This window comes from Thermobia domestica, chromosome 15 (genome assembly GCF_964235325.1).
Source record: "Thermobia domestica chromosome 15, izTheDome1.hap1.1, whole genome shotgun sequence".
NCBI lineage: Eukaryota > Metazoa > Arthropoda > Insecta > Zygentoma > Lepismatidae > Thermobia > Thermobia domestica.
In genome coordinates, this window is record NC_137468.1 from 42,333,433 (window position 1) to 42,353,997 (window position 20,565).

The 20,565-nt window shown below is 35.3% G+C and overlaps 1 protein-coding gene across 4 annotated transcripts in view; it reads right to left on the reverse strand.

Moving 5' to 3' along the window:
- Positions 1 to 5,232: 5,232 nt before the first annotated feature.
- Positions 5,233 to 20,565, reverse strand: part of LOC145671847 (sodium-dependent nutrient amino acid transporter 1-like) — a 179,701-nt gene continuing 164,368 nt past the window's right edge. For 2 of the 4 annotated variants that reach the window (XM_081741074.1, XM_081741075.1), the window contains exons 9-11: positions 14,976 to 15,173; positions 7,995 to 8,156; positions 5,233 to 5,439 (exon numbers count right to left, since the gene is read on the reverse strand). In XM_081741074.1, coding sequence (XP_081597200.1) covers positions 5,335 to 5,439; positions 7,995 to 8,156; positions 14,976 to 15,173 — 465 coding nt within the window. In that variant the 3' untranslated portion in view covers positions 5,233 to 5,334. The remainder of the gene's footprint in view (positions 5,440 to 7,994; positions 8,157 to 14,975; positions 15,174 to 20,565) is intronic. The other 2 variants (XM_081741073.1, XM_081741072.1) reach the window with 1 other exon arrangement.

Here is a 20,565-nt window from a genome sequence, read left to right on the forward strand (position 1 = left end):
CCGTTTCGGCATACCTTTTATTTGGACAGTTTATTATCTTATGCGCACCAGAACAAAAATGACATTTAATTTTCGGCAGCGAATCTTGATATGACTGTTCATACGTTAATACAGCCCGTTGATAATTAACATAATGTAACAACTGCTCTTTTAGTTCATCTAAACTATCTGGGTAACGATACCGAAAAATTTCATATCTTAACTTTGGGTGCATGCCATTCATAATATAATGTAAAAGCGAGTCTGGGTCGTGATCTCCAAGCAGTAAGTAATGGGTATCACACAAATGATAATAGTAATCCATAATATTCTCATGTTTATTTTGGAAACGTTCTAAATAATCTCTTTTTATCACACGTAGCCCCGTGCTACTAATGAACTGTTCACGTATACGAGTCAAGACACTTCCCCACTCAGCATTTACGGCAATATTATGTAACAACACTTGACGCAAAGAACCCTCCGTTCGAGCAAGAGCTGCCATAAATACAACATCAGATGAATAAAGACCAGTTTTTATAATTCTGTGAATGCCCAATAACCATTCAAACAAGACTTTTTCATTATTACCATTACATAATGGTAATTTAGCTATCATTTGTTCGAAGGGCAAAAATGCCACAGAATGATAAAACTTATCAGATTTTAAAGGATAAACATTGCTTTGCTGGTCAAAACCATGTCCCAAACAAACATTCCTATAACAAGGCAACGAAGCTCTTTCTTTTTCTTCCCTCACGTGCAACGAGGAAGAGGGATGATCAGCTGTTGGCAGGTCACGCGACTCCATAAACTGAGACTTTGTGGGTGTATGTAACGGCTGTGATAGCAAAACAGAAGGTGTACCTCGGCTAACAGCAAGAACAGGATTTAATATCAACTTTTTCTTTTTCGTTTGTGAGGCACTTTCAATATCGTCTCTTTGTACACTCGTGGTTAAATCTATTGGTACATCCAAGGTGACATTTCGCAACTGATTTATCAAAGTATTCACATCCGTCGGACCATCAGTAAAATGTACAGTCCGTCCAGTATTAACAGGAACTTGAACATTTCGTAAGCTAACCTCATCATCTATGACAATATTAGGGTCACCAACACTCGTATTTTCAAAGCTACCCGTTCGCTCCATAGCTTGAATAGTTAACAATGGTATAAATTCAGATTTTGACAGAATCATAAACCAGGATAAATACAGAGACAAGGCACAAAATTCCTTTGGTGCATTCAGTAACAATATTGCATAGGAAAATCCTGTATGAAACGCGATAATTAATACATTTACATAAGCGTATGACATTAAATAACTTACTCTTGCATGCTACTCGATATTTCACAACTGTACGCCTGAAAGTTAGGGCAATAAATAGACAGACAATCAAAGAGGTGAGAAGCCATGAAATGTGTGTAATGTAAGGCTGAGTGTTAAATGAAATAACACTAATAGGCCTACATCCGGGAGAGGGATACGCAATATGAAATAAAGGTCTCCCCCACACCAATATAAATAAAGTCTGTCCAATGAAAATATATTAATAAATTTAGCAATATATAGGTTATTACTCCAATAAGTTATATGAGGTTTGAATATAATTTAGACTGAAATGATAATTTATAACTTACTACGAATATGTGTGAGGCATATATTTGAAACAAACTCCAACAAAATTAACGATACAAAAAAAATAACAATCCAACTATAATTTTAAGTACAGCAAAATGCTCTAAATGGAAGATACCCTGTCAGAATAGCATCATATTAAGTTTACATACTCTTCATTGGTCAAATACTCTCGTACTTCGATAGGTCACCAGCACGGATTATAAACCAGAAATGCCTCGTGATACAACAGACCAAAGAAAGTAAGCACCGTATAACAATATTAGATTTAAAAAAATCAATTAAGCAAGCAAAAAAGACAAATGAAAGGAACTATAATTAAATTATAGAAAACGGGAAAAAATGCAATACTTACGTTTCCTGTTGGATCACGTGGGGCATATGGTTGATAAATCCGTCTAATGCCAACACAAAGTTACAATTATCAAACCACACTCTTATTATTAATGCCTTCGACTAAATATTTTCAGTGGAGCACCATATTAAATAAAGAATTACTTATCACTTTCACTCAAAATATAGTACTAACTAACAAGCCCTTTAGTATGCACTGTACATGAAGAAGAAAAAAAATTGCTCCCGTAGGTCAAGTAGATTTCATGGCTTCTAACCTGGTCATAGATGATAAGGGCCAGAAACCATGAAAATTCCCACCAGAGGGCAATACAATAGAAGTTTACGTAGATAGATACATACTCCAAGTACACCAAGGAGCAAAAGTTCATACATTCCATCATGATTTGTTTACCAACGTTTTAAATAAAAATTACAATGAAAAAATTAAATAGAAAAACAGACTTAGGTAAGAATAATAACGTAAAGATGGAGATCATACGTTACAGCATCCCTATTCACTGCATCCGAATATGTGTATTTTATTGACCTAGTGAAAAGGTTAAACGGGTCTTTTGCTATTACAATAAGCCAATATACTCAATGGAGGAAAATCACAGAGCTTAGTGTCATAATTTAAAAAAACGTTCTCCATTTATTGTTTGGATTATGAATTACACAGTTAGTTAAACAATAAATATCACAACATCTTGAATGAACAAGCCCATAAAAATTCTAATTTCGTTCAGTTGCTGGAGGAAAATCACAGAGCATAGTGTCATAATTAAAAAAATGTTCTCCATTTATATTGTTTGGATTATGAATTATAGCAGATTTCAAATGATAAGCGGCATGGCCTTGAGTTGGCTTCACGCGGCGTCCAATTGGCTTTGAGCGGTGTTGACAATTCGCGACAAGCAGTTCTGCACGCTGACTTCTCGCGCTACTGCGAATCTTGACAATAGCAGAGGCGCTTATTAGAAATATTGTATTAGCACATTAACTGCTCACTTTACGAAGTAGAGAAAAGAATTACGAACACATACGTGAAAACTACATCTTTTTATGACAACTGGTAGTCATGATACACGCTTTGAAAGGTTTCCATATAAAACAATTAGTAAAACGAGCGTTGAGTCCCGTCTAATTTCCAGTGGATTTTTCTTCGATTTGGAAATGAAACTCAACTTTTATTAAAGGATAATCAGGGGTGTAACCAACAGGTTGTTCTAGGGGAACATTACTTTCAGAGGAGGAAAGCTTTTCACACATTAAAAACAGAACAAATGACCTCTTTCAGAATATGAAAGCATTTTAACTCACCATGTATACTATACACATATTATGTTTTCTCGATGCTACCTTAACAAAAGACGGATCTTGACAGTACTGAAGTTGAAAACCGGATTGTAAGAGATAAATCAATAATCTATTCATAAGAAAACAAATGCTGTTTCTAGCAGTCTGTTTATCCGACTTTGTGTTTATGTAGGTTAAAATACTAAAGGGAAAAAACTCGAAAAAATATCAACTCAGATATTATTATGCAATAATATAGTAGTGAGATCACACGGTGAGCGTCCAGTTAGGGAAATTAGAATATAAAGCATATAATTAATGTTAGTTGTTTTAATTAGGCAAGGGCGCCGATCCTGGGGGGACTGAGGGAGCCAGGGCCCCCTCATCTTATTTGTAAATATACAATATTAGGCATAATTTGAATGCAATTTGTCTTAAAATCATCATATATGCTTTCCGCATCTGAATGCCCCCCCCCCAAATTTACAGAGAAATCAGCGTCCTTGTAATTAGGTACAGAAACTGTATTGATGATGTTTTCTCTTTTCTTATTTTTTTAAAATCGTATTTTATTATAAACGTTCCTAATTTGCATTAACTATTAAATAAGTTTACTAAACATATACCAGATGAACCTCATTTCAGAGCTGGAAATAGTTTGGAAAGTCAAGGCCCCCTTTTCCTCCGTTTCTACACCCTTGAGGATAGTAAGCGATCGAATTAAATAACAAGCCTCTGCAATCTGATTCATATATATATATATATATATATATATATATATATATATATATATATATATATATATATATAATATTCGATTCCCGGCGGGAGCTCATGTGGTTCGGATTCCACATTAATCAGTAGGTCCACGCCTCATATAGCCTCGCTGCTGAAAGCTAAACTAAAATCAAGTCAACTCAATATTATATATATATATATATATAAGAACAGAAGGTATGGGACATTCGTAATATTGCTTTGAAATTGCCTTCATGCAAGATTCTTCCTTATTCGGCAGAAGAAACGCAGTATGATTTTTTTTCTTCGTTTCAATACCTTACGTATGTGTGGCCAATTACGTACTCCTTCTTTACTCCTCTAGCAGGGATGCAAAAGCACCTGGCGTCTGAGTGGTGTCATAAATTATTGTAACCCAAAACAAACTCGACCGTATCGTGTTGCTTACGAATCAGATGGATTGTTGTTGTGAGACCTACATCAAGTATAAATTCTCAACCAAATGTTATTATAGGAACAGACATGAAACAAAGGAGCTAGTTGTGTGTGTAGGAACGCAACTTCTGTTCTAGCATAAACAAAATTCATCAGTGTCTGGGTTGCTTTCTTTCGTGGTAGTTCATTTGTTCTCCAAAATTATAGTTGACAATGTCTTTAAGGAAACCGAGTACAAGTGCGGAATTTTCTTTCTTTTCTTTTCTTTTCTTTTTTTTTTAAAGTGCTACGTAGTGAAGCTCGAAGAATTATTCTTTTTTTTTTTGTTTACATTTTTTGGAACTCATAATAATAAATTTACAAGAGTCAGATTCAGACAATGGCGAAATATTAATTGACATAGACGACAGTGAAAGTAGTGTTGAAGACGAACGTTTAGCAGTTCCACTGGAATAAGTTAATAGGTAGGTTATTCAGTTGCTATATATACTTCTAGGATACACAGCCAAAATCTTTGAGTTTGCTGGAATAGTATATTTACATTGTGAATAATGTTGCCAATGTATGTGTAATAATCTCAACTAGAGGAGGAGCGAGAAGGGAAAGAGGAGTCCGAAATCCGGCAACACCGCGCGGAATATCGCACAGCGTTGGCTACTGCCCGTGATGCTTTACATCTCAAACACACAATACACAGTTAGTTAAACAATAAATATCACAACATCTTGAATGAACAAACCCATAAAAATTCTAATTTCGTTCAGTTGCTGGAGGAAAATCACAGAGCATAGTGTCATAATTAAAAAAATGTTCTCCATTTATTGTTTGGATTATGAATTACACAGTTAGTTAAACAATAAATATCACAACATCTTGCATGAACAAGCCCATAAAAATTCTAATTTCGTTCAGTTGCTGCTTCTTATATCGCTATCATACACTTTGCGTGCTTTTCTCAGCGTTCCGCATGGAGGCCCCCAGAAGAATTCTGGGTAAAACATATGAAATATTGACTGCAATAAAAAATAAATAATCATTTGCATCATCATCAATTGCTCTTGAAATTCAAAAATAAGTCCCATGTAGTTAATTAAAAATAAAAAACAATTTCTCATATCAAATAAACGGTAGTTGGAAAAATACATCTAGGATTGCATTCGCCATAAACTGATGCCTTTTGGCTGTTTTAAAGCGATATCAAGTGCAACTAGATTGTACTGAAAGATGCACTGCTGGTTTTGAGAATAATAGCTTCCAAACACTGTACAGTGGATCCTATGGTTAAGAACTTAATCCACCCTGAAAAGCAGAATGTAAACCGAAATACTGGTAAACTGAAATTACGATTTTTCTCATTGAAATTAATGTAAATACAATTAATCTGTTTGAGCCATGGTATCTGATCAAGAGCATGAAAATAACATTGTTTTTTATAAGACAAATAAGTAATAATAACAGCATAAGTCTAAAATCACAAAAAGTGAAGAAAAAGAACAAAAAGTAGTTTTTGAACACATAACTCTGAGAGACAACGCCTACGGCATACACAAAAAAGCACTCCTAGGCATGTCGAATTGTCGGTACAGGCATGAGTGTACGTTCGTATCCTAAAATTTTGTTTGTAAGCCGAGGAAAAAAAAAGTTCACAAAACTTGTACTTAAACTGAATTGTTCGCAAAATGAGAGGTTCGTAACTAATTGGTTCACTGTACCTGCTCTGCTATAAGTTCAAAATAAGATCACAAGAAGTTGTACATTATGTAAGATAAGAAATTTTTGCAGGGGATCAAGATGGCTGCCGAACAGATAAGTAGATGAGCGTTATGAGCTCGATTTTCCAATTTTAATTTTTAAACAATTTTAGTTTTAGACATTTGTAACAGTTTGATGTAATCTCTAAGATATTTAGAACAATATAAATATGTCCGGCGTCACTACCCCTTCGTTATTTCTTATAATTATTAGTGTTAGCTATTATTATACTATTTACTTTGAATTAGCTATTCATTCTTGTTGATAGGACATTTTGGTTGCAGCTCATACTGTCACTTTTAAATCAATTTTCACATTAAAACAATTTTAGTGATAGCTTCCCTGGCTCTATAGCTGCGACTATAATAATAAACACCCGCAAGGGTAAAATAGGATAGATTTGTACGACGAATCCTTTCGATGCATTGCCTTTAGTAGATAATATCTTATAACTATTGGTATACAATTGTAATAAGTGTAATTTCAAAGGTAACAAAATATGTAGATGAAGGGAAGCGCATACGCCTAGGTATAAACAAATTCAGATTGCAGTACAAGACGTAACTGAAAATCAAGTTTCTCATATATTATAGTATAGTTTATTTTAATTATCTAATCAATGCTTCTCAAGCATAGCAGAAACTGTTTTATTAGTAAATATATATTAAATTGATTTCAATTATATGGACAATATAAAGCGATGCACATGTGTATTTACAGAATAAGAACTTCAATAATTATAACATATAATTTGAGACAATACATATGTATGGGGTTAATGAACAATATCGACAAACTGTAAGAGATAATTCTCACATCAAAATAAGAAAAAAAAATGTATACATCTGTGGGCAAAATAGCATAGTTTCAGAGCAGAGCAAAGGCTGTCCGAAAGCGTTGGAAAGCTACATTTCCACATGGGTTATTTCGAAGACAAGAAACAGTAGAGTGAGTGGTCTATATTAGTGTAAAGCAAGTCATACTCATATACCATCCAAAGATGCGTGTTTTAGCAATGTGCAATGTGTGTTAAGTTAGGCCTATGTTTAGCAGAAGGGGCCCAGCTCTTTTCTCTAAAAAATGTTACAATTTTGGTAATTTCTGTTCACCTTCGGTTAGTCTAGCGTAGGGTTGGTTAGTTTAAGTTAGGTTAGACTAGTTTAGGTTACGTTAAGTTAGTTTAGTTTATGTTACATTAGTGTAGGAGTCCCGCATAATTTTGCAAAAAATGATAGAATTTCGCTTATTTCTACTAATATTACGTTAGTTTAGGTTAGTTCAGGTTAGCTTACGTTAGTTTATGTTAGGTTAGGTTAGATTTGGTTACGTTATGTTACGTCTAAGTACTTGCATCACTCATTTCTGCTGTAAATTTTGTGATTTATACGTGCTTCTGGACCCCTTGTACTAAACATACCGCTTAAGTTATCCTTTACAGGGCATAATTCCTAGAAATACTTCCAACAGACTTCTCAGATACGCTCTGAAATTAAAGTGAATCCAAAGTAGGCAAACGTTAAGTCATGTGATAGCAGTGAATACGTAATGAGGCGTCGGCGAGAAGTTGGAAGTGTTATGAACTGCCAGTTTTAGTTTCTCGTGTTTCGAACAACGCGTACTGCGGTGTATTCCTTTGCGGTATATTTCACATTTTTTACACAGATAATAATGAATAAATATATCACAGGAAGTGTGTAGGAAATAGACATAATTTTCTTATGCAATATTATTATTAATTAAATAAATATACGAAGTTGAGAAGTGATATTCTAATAGAAATTAAACTTATCTTAAGTCTTAGTTCATTTTTACTTACTTTTTCCTTAAATTTGCGATAACGAATAAGAGGCACGATTACAAGTGGAATCATTGTAAGAGAAAGCACAGAAATCCAGATCCAATTCTTATGATAGGGGCCAATGTCATCAAAGAATTGGATATGCCCGAATGTTGAGATATTCAATGATATACACATAACCTAAAAATAATGGTAGATTTATATAAATATGGAATAACACGTAAAAATATATTGACCAATCAACAATCTAATTTTTCAGTTTCTTTTCCAACATACTGAAATTACAATAGAAAGGAATAAGTTAATTCATATTTATGAACAATTCGCTCCATAATGACCTAAGTCCTTTATTATTGTCCTACTTACCATAGAGAACTTAAATACTTTTTTTAAAAAAAATCCGAATCTTTGCTTAGCCTTACTGGTTTAGTAAGATTCCTCTTATTTGCGTTGTTGAGTTCTCTTTTCAATTACGATTGTGATCTGTTTTCGAAACGGAAAGAATTTTAAACTTGTTTCGTTTGACATTATACAACTACTTCCAAACCATGGGAGTCTAATGCTGAAACCGGATGTACTAAATCTATGACTTCCGGTTGAAATAGAGGGATAAGATCAGATATGGATTCTGTTCCTTGGAGTGTTAAATCCATATCAGAATCCATCCATATCCATCCATATCAGTTTCTCGCTGTCTCTTACAATTTTACTATATAGGAATATACACTGGTCGCCATAAAAATGCAGCACTAAGAAGGAGACAAGATAACAGTGCCAATGTTTACAGACAGAGACCTGATGATTAAACTTCCCGCCCCGTGCGACAAGTGACAATGTGGCGATAGCGGAGCATATCTGGCGAAAGCCAGTAGCCTGAACCCATCATGGGCGGAAAGAACGTCTGCTACACGGCGAGACATCGAGAAGTTGAGCTCTTGATTGTCCTCCTGCGGTGTAGTAAGCCATGCGTCTTCGACACTATGCCACAGATCAACTGTAGCTAGTGATGTTTATAGATGTACAGGTGTAAAAAAGGGTGTTGTACAACCATTGACCAGAGATGTTCAATCGGTGAGAGATCGGGGAAACACCTTGGCGAAGGAAACAGAGAAACATTATGACCAACCAGCAGGTATAGAATAATACGTGAGGGCACAACAAAGACCATAATCGGTCAATATGCAACTTGTCAAATGCCCGTTAATGCTTAGGAAGCATGGAATCCAATGGCACCCCACATCATAAAACTGTTTCCGTAACGACATGGCTATGCAAACCAGGTATCTCTCGGCTTAGTACTACGGCAGAGCTAGATAAGGATGCGGCCACCATGATGCTGCAGACAGAAGAATAATTTATCTAAAAAGAAGATGGCATGTCATTTGTCTCTCCATGCACAATGTTTATGATATTATATAATCTCCCATACGTATGATGTGTAGTCAGCGGAAGTCGCAATGGGTGCTGTGCAAACTTGATTTTCCAGACGACGTAGAACTGTTCATCAGGAAACTAGGCGCTGTGCAACGGCCCACACTGCTTGCGAAAGTGTGCAGAATGTGCCAGTCTCATCTGAAAGAGCTTCATGCACAAGCTGCCTGTCCTAGAAGCCCGTGGTAAAGTGGTCTTTGGAACCCGGCATGTCGCAGTGCCTTCGTGGAGCCGTTGAGTTCATATATGCTGCATTGTGGCCACATTCCGTCCAATAGAACATCAATATCGTGAAAGCGGAACAGTCGTGATACGGTACCGCGATGAAAGTCTGAAACCTACAGGAAGGGCTGCCGCCTTTAACGACGAATCATTATTAGACCGTATGCACATAATCACGTAGTCACACCGACCTACGTCAACCACTAAACTATGGTTCTCTCGCCGGTCTCCGTTTCTTGCCCCTAGATAGCATACGGCTCTGCTGTTTCACGGTGGCGTCCTGCTAATCAGTTGTTTATCCTCCCAATTCTGCAAATTTGGATTTCCTACGTTTCCTTGTTGGTGTTGTATTTCTAGTGGCGAACAGTATATATTGAAACCGGAAGTCGTATTAGTTGTTTTATTTTACTTCCAGCTTCAGTGGAAGAAAAAGAGCTAAGATGAAACCTATTCTTTAAGGACAATCTGAGAACTTGAAATTTGGCCAATACATAGAATTTGTGACATATCACAAATTAAGAATTTTTTGGAAATAACGCCGAGGAAGAGGATGGAAAAGGGATGGCAGTTATTAAAATAAGATGCCCATATCTCGGAACCTCTTCAGGGGTTAGAAACATAAAATTTGGAATATGAGCTTCTCATTTAAAATAATTAGATAGGTGTTTCAGTGTTTTTTTTAGTATTTGGCCTAAAAGGGAAGAAAAGAGGCTGAAATGAAAGTGAGACATACAGGTTGCAATTATTGTATTTGTAATTAGACATTTATGTTTCAGAATATCTTAAGGTTAGAGAAATTTGGTATTTTGAACTTCCCATTTAAAATAATTAAACGCCTGTTTCAGCGTTATTTGATATTTGACCTAGAAGGGAAGAAAAAGGAGTGTGCCGACAATTTTTAAATTAAGATTTTCATATCTTGGAATTCCTTGAGGTCAGAGACATGAAATTTGACATTAAGACTTCTCCTTTAAAAATGAGTTGGTTAAAGCACAATTGGTGTAACTCCATTTTCCGTTAGGAATGTTTTTGTTTGCTCTTGTTTTCTCATTACGTGACCTAAACATTGCAGTGTTTCGTGTGTTTTCGGGGCGTTACCAACATAAATACTATGTACTGCTTTCATTCTTAACAAACAGTATATCTGTTGGTAACACCCCGAAAACACACGAAACACTGCAATGTTTAGGACACATAATGAGAAAACAAGAACAAACAAAAACATTCCTAATGGAAAATTGAGTTATACCAATTGTGCTTTAACCGGCTTAAATGTGAAAACGTGTTTGAGCGTTTCTTGATAATTTACCTAGAAGAGAAGAATAAGTGATGGGATTGCAATTTATTATATGTATTAAAATGTCCATGTTTAAGAATCCCTTAAATACACACTAGTTATTTGCTGAGCAGAACTATATATTTTCATTAAAAAATAATTATGTGCTACAGTTTCACCAACTCTTTGGCTTCATCAGACACTGAGATACAGGATAACTGTACAATCTTATATACAGCTTATATATAAGGGAGACTCAAGAATCCCTTAAGTCTAAAGACATAAAATTTGTTATTTGGAAGATTAAACCGTGTTTCAACGTTGTTTTGATATCATAATTGCACTAGAAGGAAAACAAGAGATGGTGAGAAAAAGGAATGAGGGCTAGATCTCCTGTTGACAAAATGGGAAATATAATATTAAAATTTCAAAGTGATATTATGCGAACATATTGTTGATCATCTCAAACAATCATTGTGAACATTTGAAAACATTAATTTCTTCTTTATTCAAAATTGAATTTCTCCACTAACATGAAATTAAATCTTATTTAATATCATTACATTTAAGTCTAACATGAAAATCCACTCACAAGTAAACCTTACGTTTGGGTGAATCGAGTTGCTGACTGAGACACATATGAGAAAGTAGTACTAAATGTGGTCAGTATTTCAGTGAAGTTGTAGTTGCGAAGCTCCAGGGGTTTAGGAGATACAGCTACCAGAACATCAAATGGAAGTACAGAATAGTCTTCATACAGTTGGAGGTAAAAGCTCTGTAAGACCTCTTGTAATGACAAAAGGTGAATAACAAATATATGGGTACATATTAGGACTAGAGGGAAGTCATATAGTAAGGGTATACCTGACGGCGGCCATCTTGAAATCCGTCATTTTGAATTAAGGTTAAGTTTTTAAAATAGGAATAGGGTATGTGATACATGATTTAAGGCGCAAATTTAATCAGAAGAACAATGGTGACGTTAATTTTGATTTAAGCGCAATTGGTAAAAAGTTACAGGGAAATCAAATATTGTTGCAGCATATGTATTAGTCCTTTACCCCACCTTGTAAATTTTGTGTTAATGATAATAATTAAATAAAAAGCAGGTAGATAAATATTAGGTCTATGGTAAGAGTTGCCTTGATGGCGGCCATGTTCAAATCCGCCATTTTGAATGTGTCAAGTATAACTCGATTGCCTTTGTCAGGTGTGCTCACTGTGAGCAGAGCATATGTGCAAGTCATGCACTCTTTTATGAATTACATATTGATTGTACTAATTGAGGACTTTTCTGGAAGAAAGACCCAAGTTCAATTATGACTTAATTCCACTTTGGTAATTTTTCCTTAAATTAGCAACTTGTTTATGCGATAACAAATGCTGGTTAATGATAAAGCAAAAATGGTTATACCGTTGGATTTATGGTAAAATTTGCTATTAATAAGGTGTCAATGTTATGCGTTTTGTTTAAAACTTTTGTCAGATTCAAAATGGCGGATTTGAACATGGCCGCCATCAAGGCAACTCTTACCATAGACCTAATATTTATCCACCTGCTTTTTATTTAATTATTATCATTAACACAAAATTTACAAGGTGGGGTAAAGGACTAATACATATGCTGCAACAATATTTGATTTCCCTGTACCTTTTTACCAATTGCGCTTAAATCAAAATTAACGTCACCATTGTTCTTCTGATTAAATTTGCGCCTTAAATCATGTATCACATGACCCTACTCCTATTTTAAAAACTTAACCTTAATTCAAAATGGCGGATTTCAAGATGGCCGCCGTCAGGTATACCCTTACTATATGACTTCCCTCTAGTCCTAATATGTACCCATATATTTGTTATTCACCTTTTGTCGTTACAAGGCGTATTACAGAGCTTTTACCTCCAACTGTATGAAGACTATTCTGTACTTCTATGTGATGTTCTGGTAGCTGTATCTCCTAAACCCCTGGAGCTTTGCACCTACAACTTCACTGAAATACTGACCACATTTAGTACTACTTTCTCATATGTGTCTCAGTCAGCAACTCGATTCACCCAAACGTAAGGTTTACTTGTCAGAAAATTAAAAAATTGTGTTATCTAAGGCCCCTCGCAGAGTACACGACTTCGTGTGTCGAAGACGCACAACAGGCTGTGTTGTCGCATTGCTGATCACAGACCCACGACACGACAGACGCTAGATCTTATTTCACATGTCGCGGGAATGTGACACTTTTTTAGACAGAACAAAGGAACAATGTACTTTATATAGTTTGTATGCAATTGCCGTAATACTAAATAATCTGTTATATTCCTTAACGACAAAGCTCAAGCACATCCATAAGGAGTACGTACGTATGTAGCCTGGAGTCGGCGGTCCCTCTTGAGCCGCTGACTAAATCCGGGTCCTAGTCAGTATGGGCCTTATGCAGAGTCGTTTCGACGCGTGATTAGTGCCATACTAAAGAGTTCGACTAATATATATTCTCTGCGGTAATCAGATCTTTAGTATGGCGCTAATCATATGTCAAAACAGCTCTGCATAAGGCGGTATATTGCTAAATCAGCTACTGACTACATGAGGTATTTCCTTCATGGCTCGCGGCCTCTCCTTATAAATTTCATTATGTAGTGCCACGAGGTATCAACGTTATGCCTAAGTGCTTATTAAATATTATTTTTCATATTTTCGTACATTATACATATTAAATTCAACAGAGCATATAAAAATAACGAAATGTTATAGAATTACATATTGGCCTGTGGGATCGCAGTTTGTGAATGTGTAAAATATATTTGGAAATATCTAATCATTTGTGCTATTTTTTAGAGCCTAATTTGAAATATTAAAGTGAAGCGACAAGCAATGTAGATTTATGTTGCAGTTTTCATCAAACAGTTCATTGGCTTGGTACCGAATTTCAGAAAATGTAAGAAAGAACAAAACGGCAGCATCTAGTATACTTATGATTCTTCTCTTTCGATGATATATCCATGAATCCACTATGGAATGCACAACACATTTTTTCCCATCCTTTCGTCTTTTCACTTCTGTTGCTATAGGAATCACTGCTGGAATTCCGTATACTAGGTTGTGCCTAAATTTCTGCAATAAAAGCGTCTGCATCGAAGGCTTCCATTGAGATCACCTTTCAGAATGAGTATCTGGTTGCTGAAAAGATAAATTGTGGCGCTGTCGCTCGTCGTCGACACACGACGCCGTATGCAAAGTTGTTTTGACATATGATTAAAGTCATATTAAAGGCCTGACTACTGCAGAAAACATATGTTAGTCGAGCTCTTTAGTATGCCACTAATCACGGTTCAGAAGGACTCTGCATAGGACCCACGAAGTCGCGTAGTATGCAAAGGTCCCGCGTCAAGCCTGCGACAGTGTCACGCTTGTCGCGTAACGTACGGAGATCCTGGCCACATCCATTGTAACAAGTGGGAATTCATTATCCCCCGACAAGTGTGCGACAGAAAAAAATTGTAGCTCATTTTTGACATAAAAAGTCACTAACATTCGCGGTCTGCAAAGGCACTAACATTCCCAGGGCTATAGTTTCTTGTGTATTATGAAATTTGTTAAAAAAAAACTATAATTTTTGAAAAATGTGAAGATACTAATATGATATTTTGTATTTATAACTATTGTAAGAGATCAATCAGCAAAATCAATTTGTGTATCACGATCTGCTTTAAACGTAGTTGGGTTAGTTGTTATGGAATTGGCCACATATCTGATAAGTGCAGAGATTTGAAAGAAATCTTAATGTTATTCTCAATGAACAGAGTTCTAAGTTATTGACTGCCAATTTCATCATCACTCGGAGACACGCTTAATAATTGTTTATTTAATAATTCTATAAAATTTTAAACGCTAAACAAGTTACTAGGTTATGATCAGTGATGATAGACGCCAGTGAAATACTTAGGTTACTATTTTTAAGTACAAATTTATACTAAACAATTAACAAAATTCATATTAACAAAACTTGATGAAAGTGGCAGTCACTTTCTTAATTTGAAGAGTAAACTTGAGCCTAGTATTTTAAGGAACTACTTACAATACTACCCAGAGGCAAGATTTTCCACATGATAAACCACATGGGTGCGATTTTTCTTTTGTACATAAACTCTATATCATCACCCAGGCGTTTAAGTCCATATATGTAGATTATTAAAAATAGTTCCAATGCGACTATAAGCATCATTCCGTACATTCTAAGATGAATGTCCACATATCTTAGAACGCATTGTCCTCCCTACGAAAAACAAACATTTATTGTCATAATTAAATGGTTCCTTTAAAAACAACTTTGTAATTGATTGTTTAAAACTAATTGTTTTATTATAAATACGTTACTTTTGCATTGGTTAATTATTATTACATAGTAAAAGTTAGTGGTCAACTTCAACTAAAACAGATAATCATGGGTAGTCAGAATTCACTATAGACTGTGAAAGTATCCTAGAATTCGCCTGGCAACATAAATAGAGTATAGTAGAATATATTGATGCGCACGAGACGAAATTTATGACTGTCTCGATTCATTTCTAGAAAATGTCTCGATTCGTATCTCGTCTCGAGACTTCTATTTTGAGACAGGACAAAAATAATACGAAGTAAAACACAATTAAAAATTTAGTGTGGTAAATTTATAATATTCTGATCAACAAGTTATGACCTAGGAAGAGCCAATGGGACAAGACAAAGACGATAAACTAATAATTGACGAGGCAATTCTTTCTTTTGCCCAATTTTGAGAGCAACTTTTTTTTCTTGTAAGCCTTGTGAGGATTTTATATTTGGGTGTTCTTCAGTTGCTCCACATCTTTTCAAAATATTACAAAAATAAAAATTAATCCTAAAATTTCAGTGCGTAATTATTTAATTCTGAGAAAACACCACTTAATGTGGTTTCTATACTTTCATATCGAACGATTATGTTCCGTGGATAAGGGAAAGGTGGTGATGATTATGAATGAAATGATGGAATGAAGAAAGTGGGAGGTAACAGGTGAACCCCGAGAAAAACATGCAGAGAATGTTTGTCCACCACAAAGTGTTTCGCGCGAGCTAGGGATTGAACCAAGAACTCTACCACCCAGTCACAGTGGCCGCAAAATAGTTTGTGTTGTCAACATGTTCCATCAATTCAATTGTGATGTTCTTGCTTTAGATTACCAACTAAGCAAGAAAGACGAATATCTCAAAATCATTGTTTAGTTTGCTAAGTAGTACTTTCCCTCTCCAGAAAACTACACAAATAAATCATAATATTATAGTATGCGACAAAACATAACCGATTTTTCCTCGAAGGTCAAGATCTCAGGGTTTACTTGTCCCTACCATATATCCTTGATTGTAACTAGATTCCGGCGTTGCCGCTATAACCCAGGTAGAACTGTATAAAGCTCTCAGTATGGCTAACCCCATTATGGTTATCATAGTAGCATCGTACAGCGTTTGTTCCGTCTGGCATCTGTAGCTTTAACAGCGTGATTGAAGAACGTATATTTCGGTAGCTAGGCTTTTGAATCAGTCCACAGCATGTGACAATATATGAAAGCTACTTTATTCTACTTTGTTCAGCTTAAAACACAAATTACTTTGAGAGCTCCTCCGTGGCTAAGCGGTTAGCATACGCGTCTTTGTCGTGTGAAACCCGGGTTCGATTCCCAACGGGAGCTCATGTGGTTCGGATTCCACGTTAATCAGTAGGTCCACGTCTCATATAGCCTCGCTGCTGAACGGGACTTTAAACTCAAAATCAACGCAACTCAACAAATTACTTTGATGTTAATTACTGTATGTCGGGAAGTATGTAAATGTTATCGAATAGAGCAAATCTTCTCTACTCCCGATCCAAGCCTTTGCATTATGTTTTTTTCATAAATGTCATAAAGGCAATTCTTTAAATAGAAGAGGGGAAGTATGCAGGGTATACTTTCTTAGATCTTCCACTTCGAGCACTGCATAAAGGAATAGCAACACAGTTTAAAAACCAAGATCTTCATATCTCGAAATATTTCAGTGCGTATCTGATGCTTATTGTATTGCGACATTGGGTAGGTACAGCCCCTCATGGACCGTAGCTCCAGGGAGTCAGTTTAGTACTTATCTATATTTCCTAGCTAATTTTATATCTCAATATGCATTTATTATTTTATTACCAACGTCCTAGCCACACTGGAATATTACTCCTCATGAGATCAGCAAAGTCATTACAATAATAATAATAATAATAATAATAATAATAATGTTTTCCCAGGACACTGAACTAAGTTATCGTGTCTTGCAAAATGCATTTGATAAAGACAAGGATCATGTTGTCATCAAGATAGATCAATCGTCCACACAATGTGAGGAAACGAAAACGATGACATTTTTAAATTCTTGAAATGTTAAGTTCCAATTGTTTATCTATATATGTGAGAATTTTCAAAATAATATTCAATCAGGTCTGATATATAGTGCTTTCTATGAGTTTGATTCTAAGTTGCATGAAGGGCATAAACAAGAAATATTATTATTATAATTATTATTATTATTAATAATAATAATAATAATAATAATAATAATAATAATAATAATAATAATAATAATAATTGGAACCATTATGTTCGTTGTGGTTTGGACTAACTTTCAGTCTCATATCTTATTTTCCCTTCTTTTTTTTATTTCCCAACTATTCCACGATGATCATGGTTCACACCCATGCCCGCATCTCCATCATGCAGGAGTTGGGAACACAGCAGGCGTAGATGCAGACAACGTAAGAAATATTTTACTATACTACGAGTGTGATGAAATCATGCATTGGATTAAATACAAGTCATAAACTCAAAACTTAGATAGTGAATATATTAATGTCACTCAATAAACACAAATATTATGTGCACACTTATCCAAACAAAATAAATGATCTGACAACCTTTTAGTTAATATCGACGAAGTAGGTGGCGTGGCTTATAAACTAAACAACTCACGTCGTTCTTCGGCTAGCCAACAAAGTTATTCCATCGATGTCCTGGGTCGAATCCCAAACGCAGTTTCCTTAAACGACGCTTCAAGCCGGCGCTACAAATACAGTCTCTAGTCCATGGTCCCAAACGAATCGTGCTTCGGGGTCTTGTTTGTTGTAACGAACAATGAGCTTGACTTACTCTTCACATCAAAAATATTTCACAGATGAAACTATTATGCACTTGCATCCAAGAGAAAACACTTTGAGAATAAACTGTTCGTCACATACTCAACTAATTGCTTATATTTGTCCCATGGAGGGATAGCTCATATGCTCGAGAGCAAGATGCGCGCTATATAACTTCAGGTAGCATGGACGCTGCTCTCGAGTAGGTGCTGGCTGCCCCGTCTAGCAGAGACGAGGATATAGTCCTCGTAAGGGGTGTCGAAACACTGAAACTTTTCCTAGTTAGCTTTTTCGTATGAGTCTTTCGGGGCTGGAGTCCCCCGGTTATGACGTATGATGCTGAACTCAAGCTCTTTGGCTGAAGAGATGCGGATGCTTCGAATTAGCCAACCAGAGATGAACAATGACAAGATGCAAGTGTGATTGCAAGTTTCCCGTTTTCTGAACTCGAGAAAGCGTTCACAAAGGGAGTTGTTCCCACAGCGTATGTCCATATATAGTCATGATATCGGACTGAGGCTCACCAACACAAACGAAAAGACATACCAAAGCGATGAGAGAAGAGTTTCTAGAACGTTTTGAAATATACGAGGGTTGGTTAATAAAGTTCCAAATTAAGTCTATTTTTCCCAATGTTCTTTTAAATCCAAAAAAATGAGCTTTAGGTCGGTGATATAATAATAATAATAATAATAATAATCATAATAATAATGTGATTTATAAAAAACTAACAATAGTGCATCACGCTAACTCCTAATAGTAAATCACGTTCATGCTCATTGCAATAATATAATACAATAATTTAGATTTGAGCATTTGTATTAATGTATTCGCAAGTTCGCTAGTCGGCTTGTAACGCTAATTCTGTCGTGAACTATGTTACATATGCTCTGATTCTAAATGTTTATGCAATATACGAGATTATCTAGAATAATTCAACACATTAATACACTTCATATATATATTATTATTATTCAACGTATATCTTGTTCGACACCTTAAAATATTGTACATTCAGATTAAGTTTGACATTAAAATGCTGTTCTATGGTTTTTATTGAATCAGTTCCATTATAAATATTCGCCAGAACAACTCCCAAGGTATCAGAAACGGAATAGTTTAAAAAAGTAGGTAATTTCCGTGACATACTTAATCGAATTTTGCAATAGTATGGAAATAACATACCAAGATTTCGATGAACATTCTAACGATACAGCTGCTAGGATGGTATGGGGTAACAAAATGTACTTTAATATTGGCATTATTCATCGCACGGATAAATACAGTACCGGGAAATTGTCCGCCGTTATCGTACAAAATATTTTCAATCGGACCATAATATGGTATTACACATTCAAAATCCGAGGTACAATTGCTGATGAAAGGTTCTTTCGTAAAGGATACGCCACTAAATATCTTGTAAAAACATCCATGACAGTCAAACGAAAAGTATCACCAATAGGTGCTCGAGAAAGAGGTCCATACAAGTCAATTGAAATGAAAGAATGAGGTTTATCAGGCATAATTGACATCATTGGTTTATATATAGATTGGAAGTTATGCTTAATTCTCATACATTCTTCACAATCATTAATATAACTTAATTTGCGTCTTAAGTGATTTCCAATAAAAGGACTTACTAATTAGTGAATATACAAATATCCAAAATGAACAAAATCGCCATGATATGCTTTTAATATACGAGGCCCCAATGCCGGGGAATGCAAATTTTCTTTCTATTTTTTAAATTTGAAAACTTTAATCAAAAGCACATCATTAGACATTTGATACAGAAAATTCCAATTACGAGGACAACTACAATTCTGTGCGCAAGAAGTTAAATATACATAATCTTGGAATAATTTTCATAATTCTTTTGGTGTTCTTTCAATTCCTCAACGGATATTTTGGCTATCTCATCCTGTAAAATTTTGAAGGCATTTACAGATAATACTCGATGATTATCGTCTGGAAACAATCTTGACAACGTATCTACCGGAACATTACTTACTCCATATGTTGTACTTCAAAGTCAATACATTGAAGTTCCAGTGACCATCACAATAAACGACTGTTGTACCCTTGAACTTTCTTTAGATGATATAAAGAACTATGGTAAGTTAAAACTATAAAATGACAACCACTTACATATGGAGCGAATTTCTGAGTGCAAAGCGTGCCGCAAGTAGTTCAATTTCGGTCATTGTATACCCTTTCTCTGAACTCTTCAGTGTACGATTAACAGAATGTATGACTGCTGGTTCATCCTCAGTAGGATTAGGTTGCTAGAAAATGCCAGAAATTCCAGACAAGGATCCGTCACATTGTACATAAAAAGGACTATCAAACCTAGGGTGATTCAAACGAATATTCTCTGTAGTACAAGCTTTCAATGTGTAAAAACTGCTTTCTTGTAGAACACTCCATTGCCATGGAATTTCCTTTTTAGTTATAGAAAATAAAGGTTGAGCCAATTCTGCAAACCGAGGTATGGATTTTC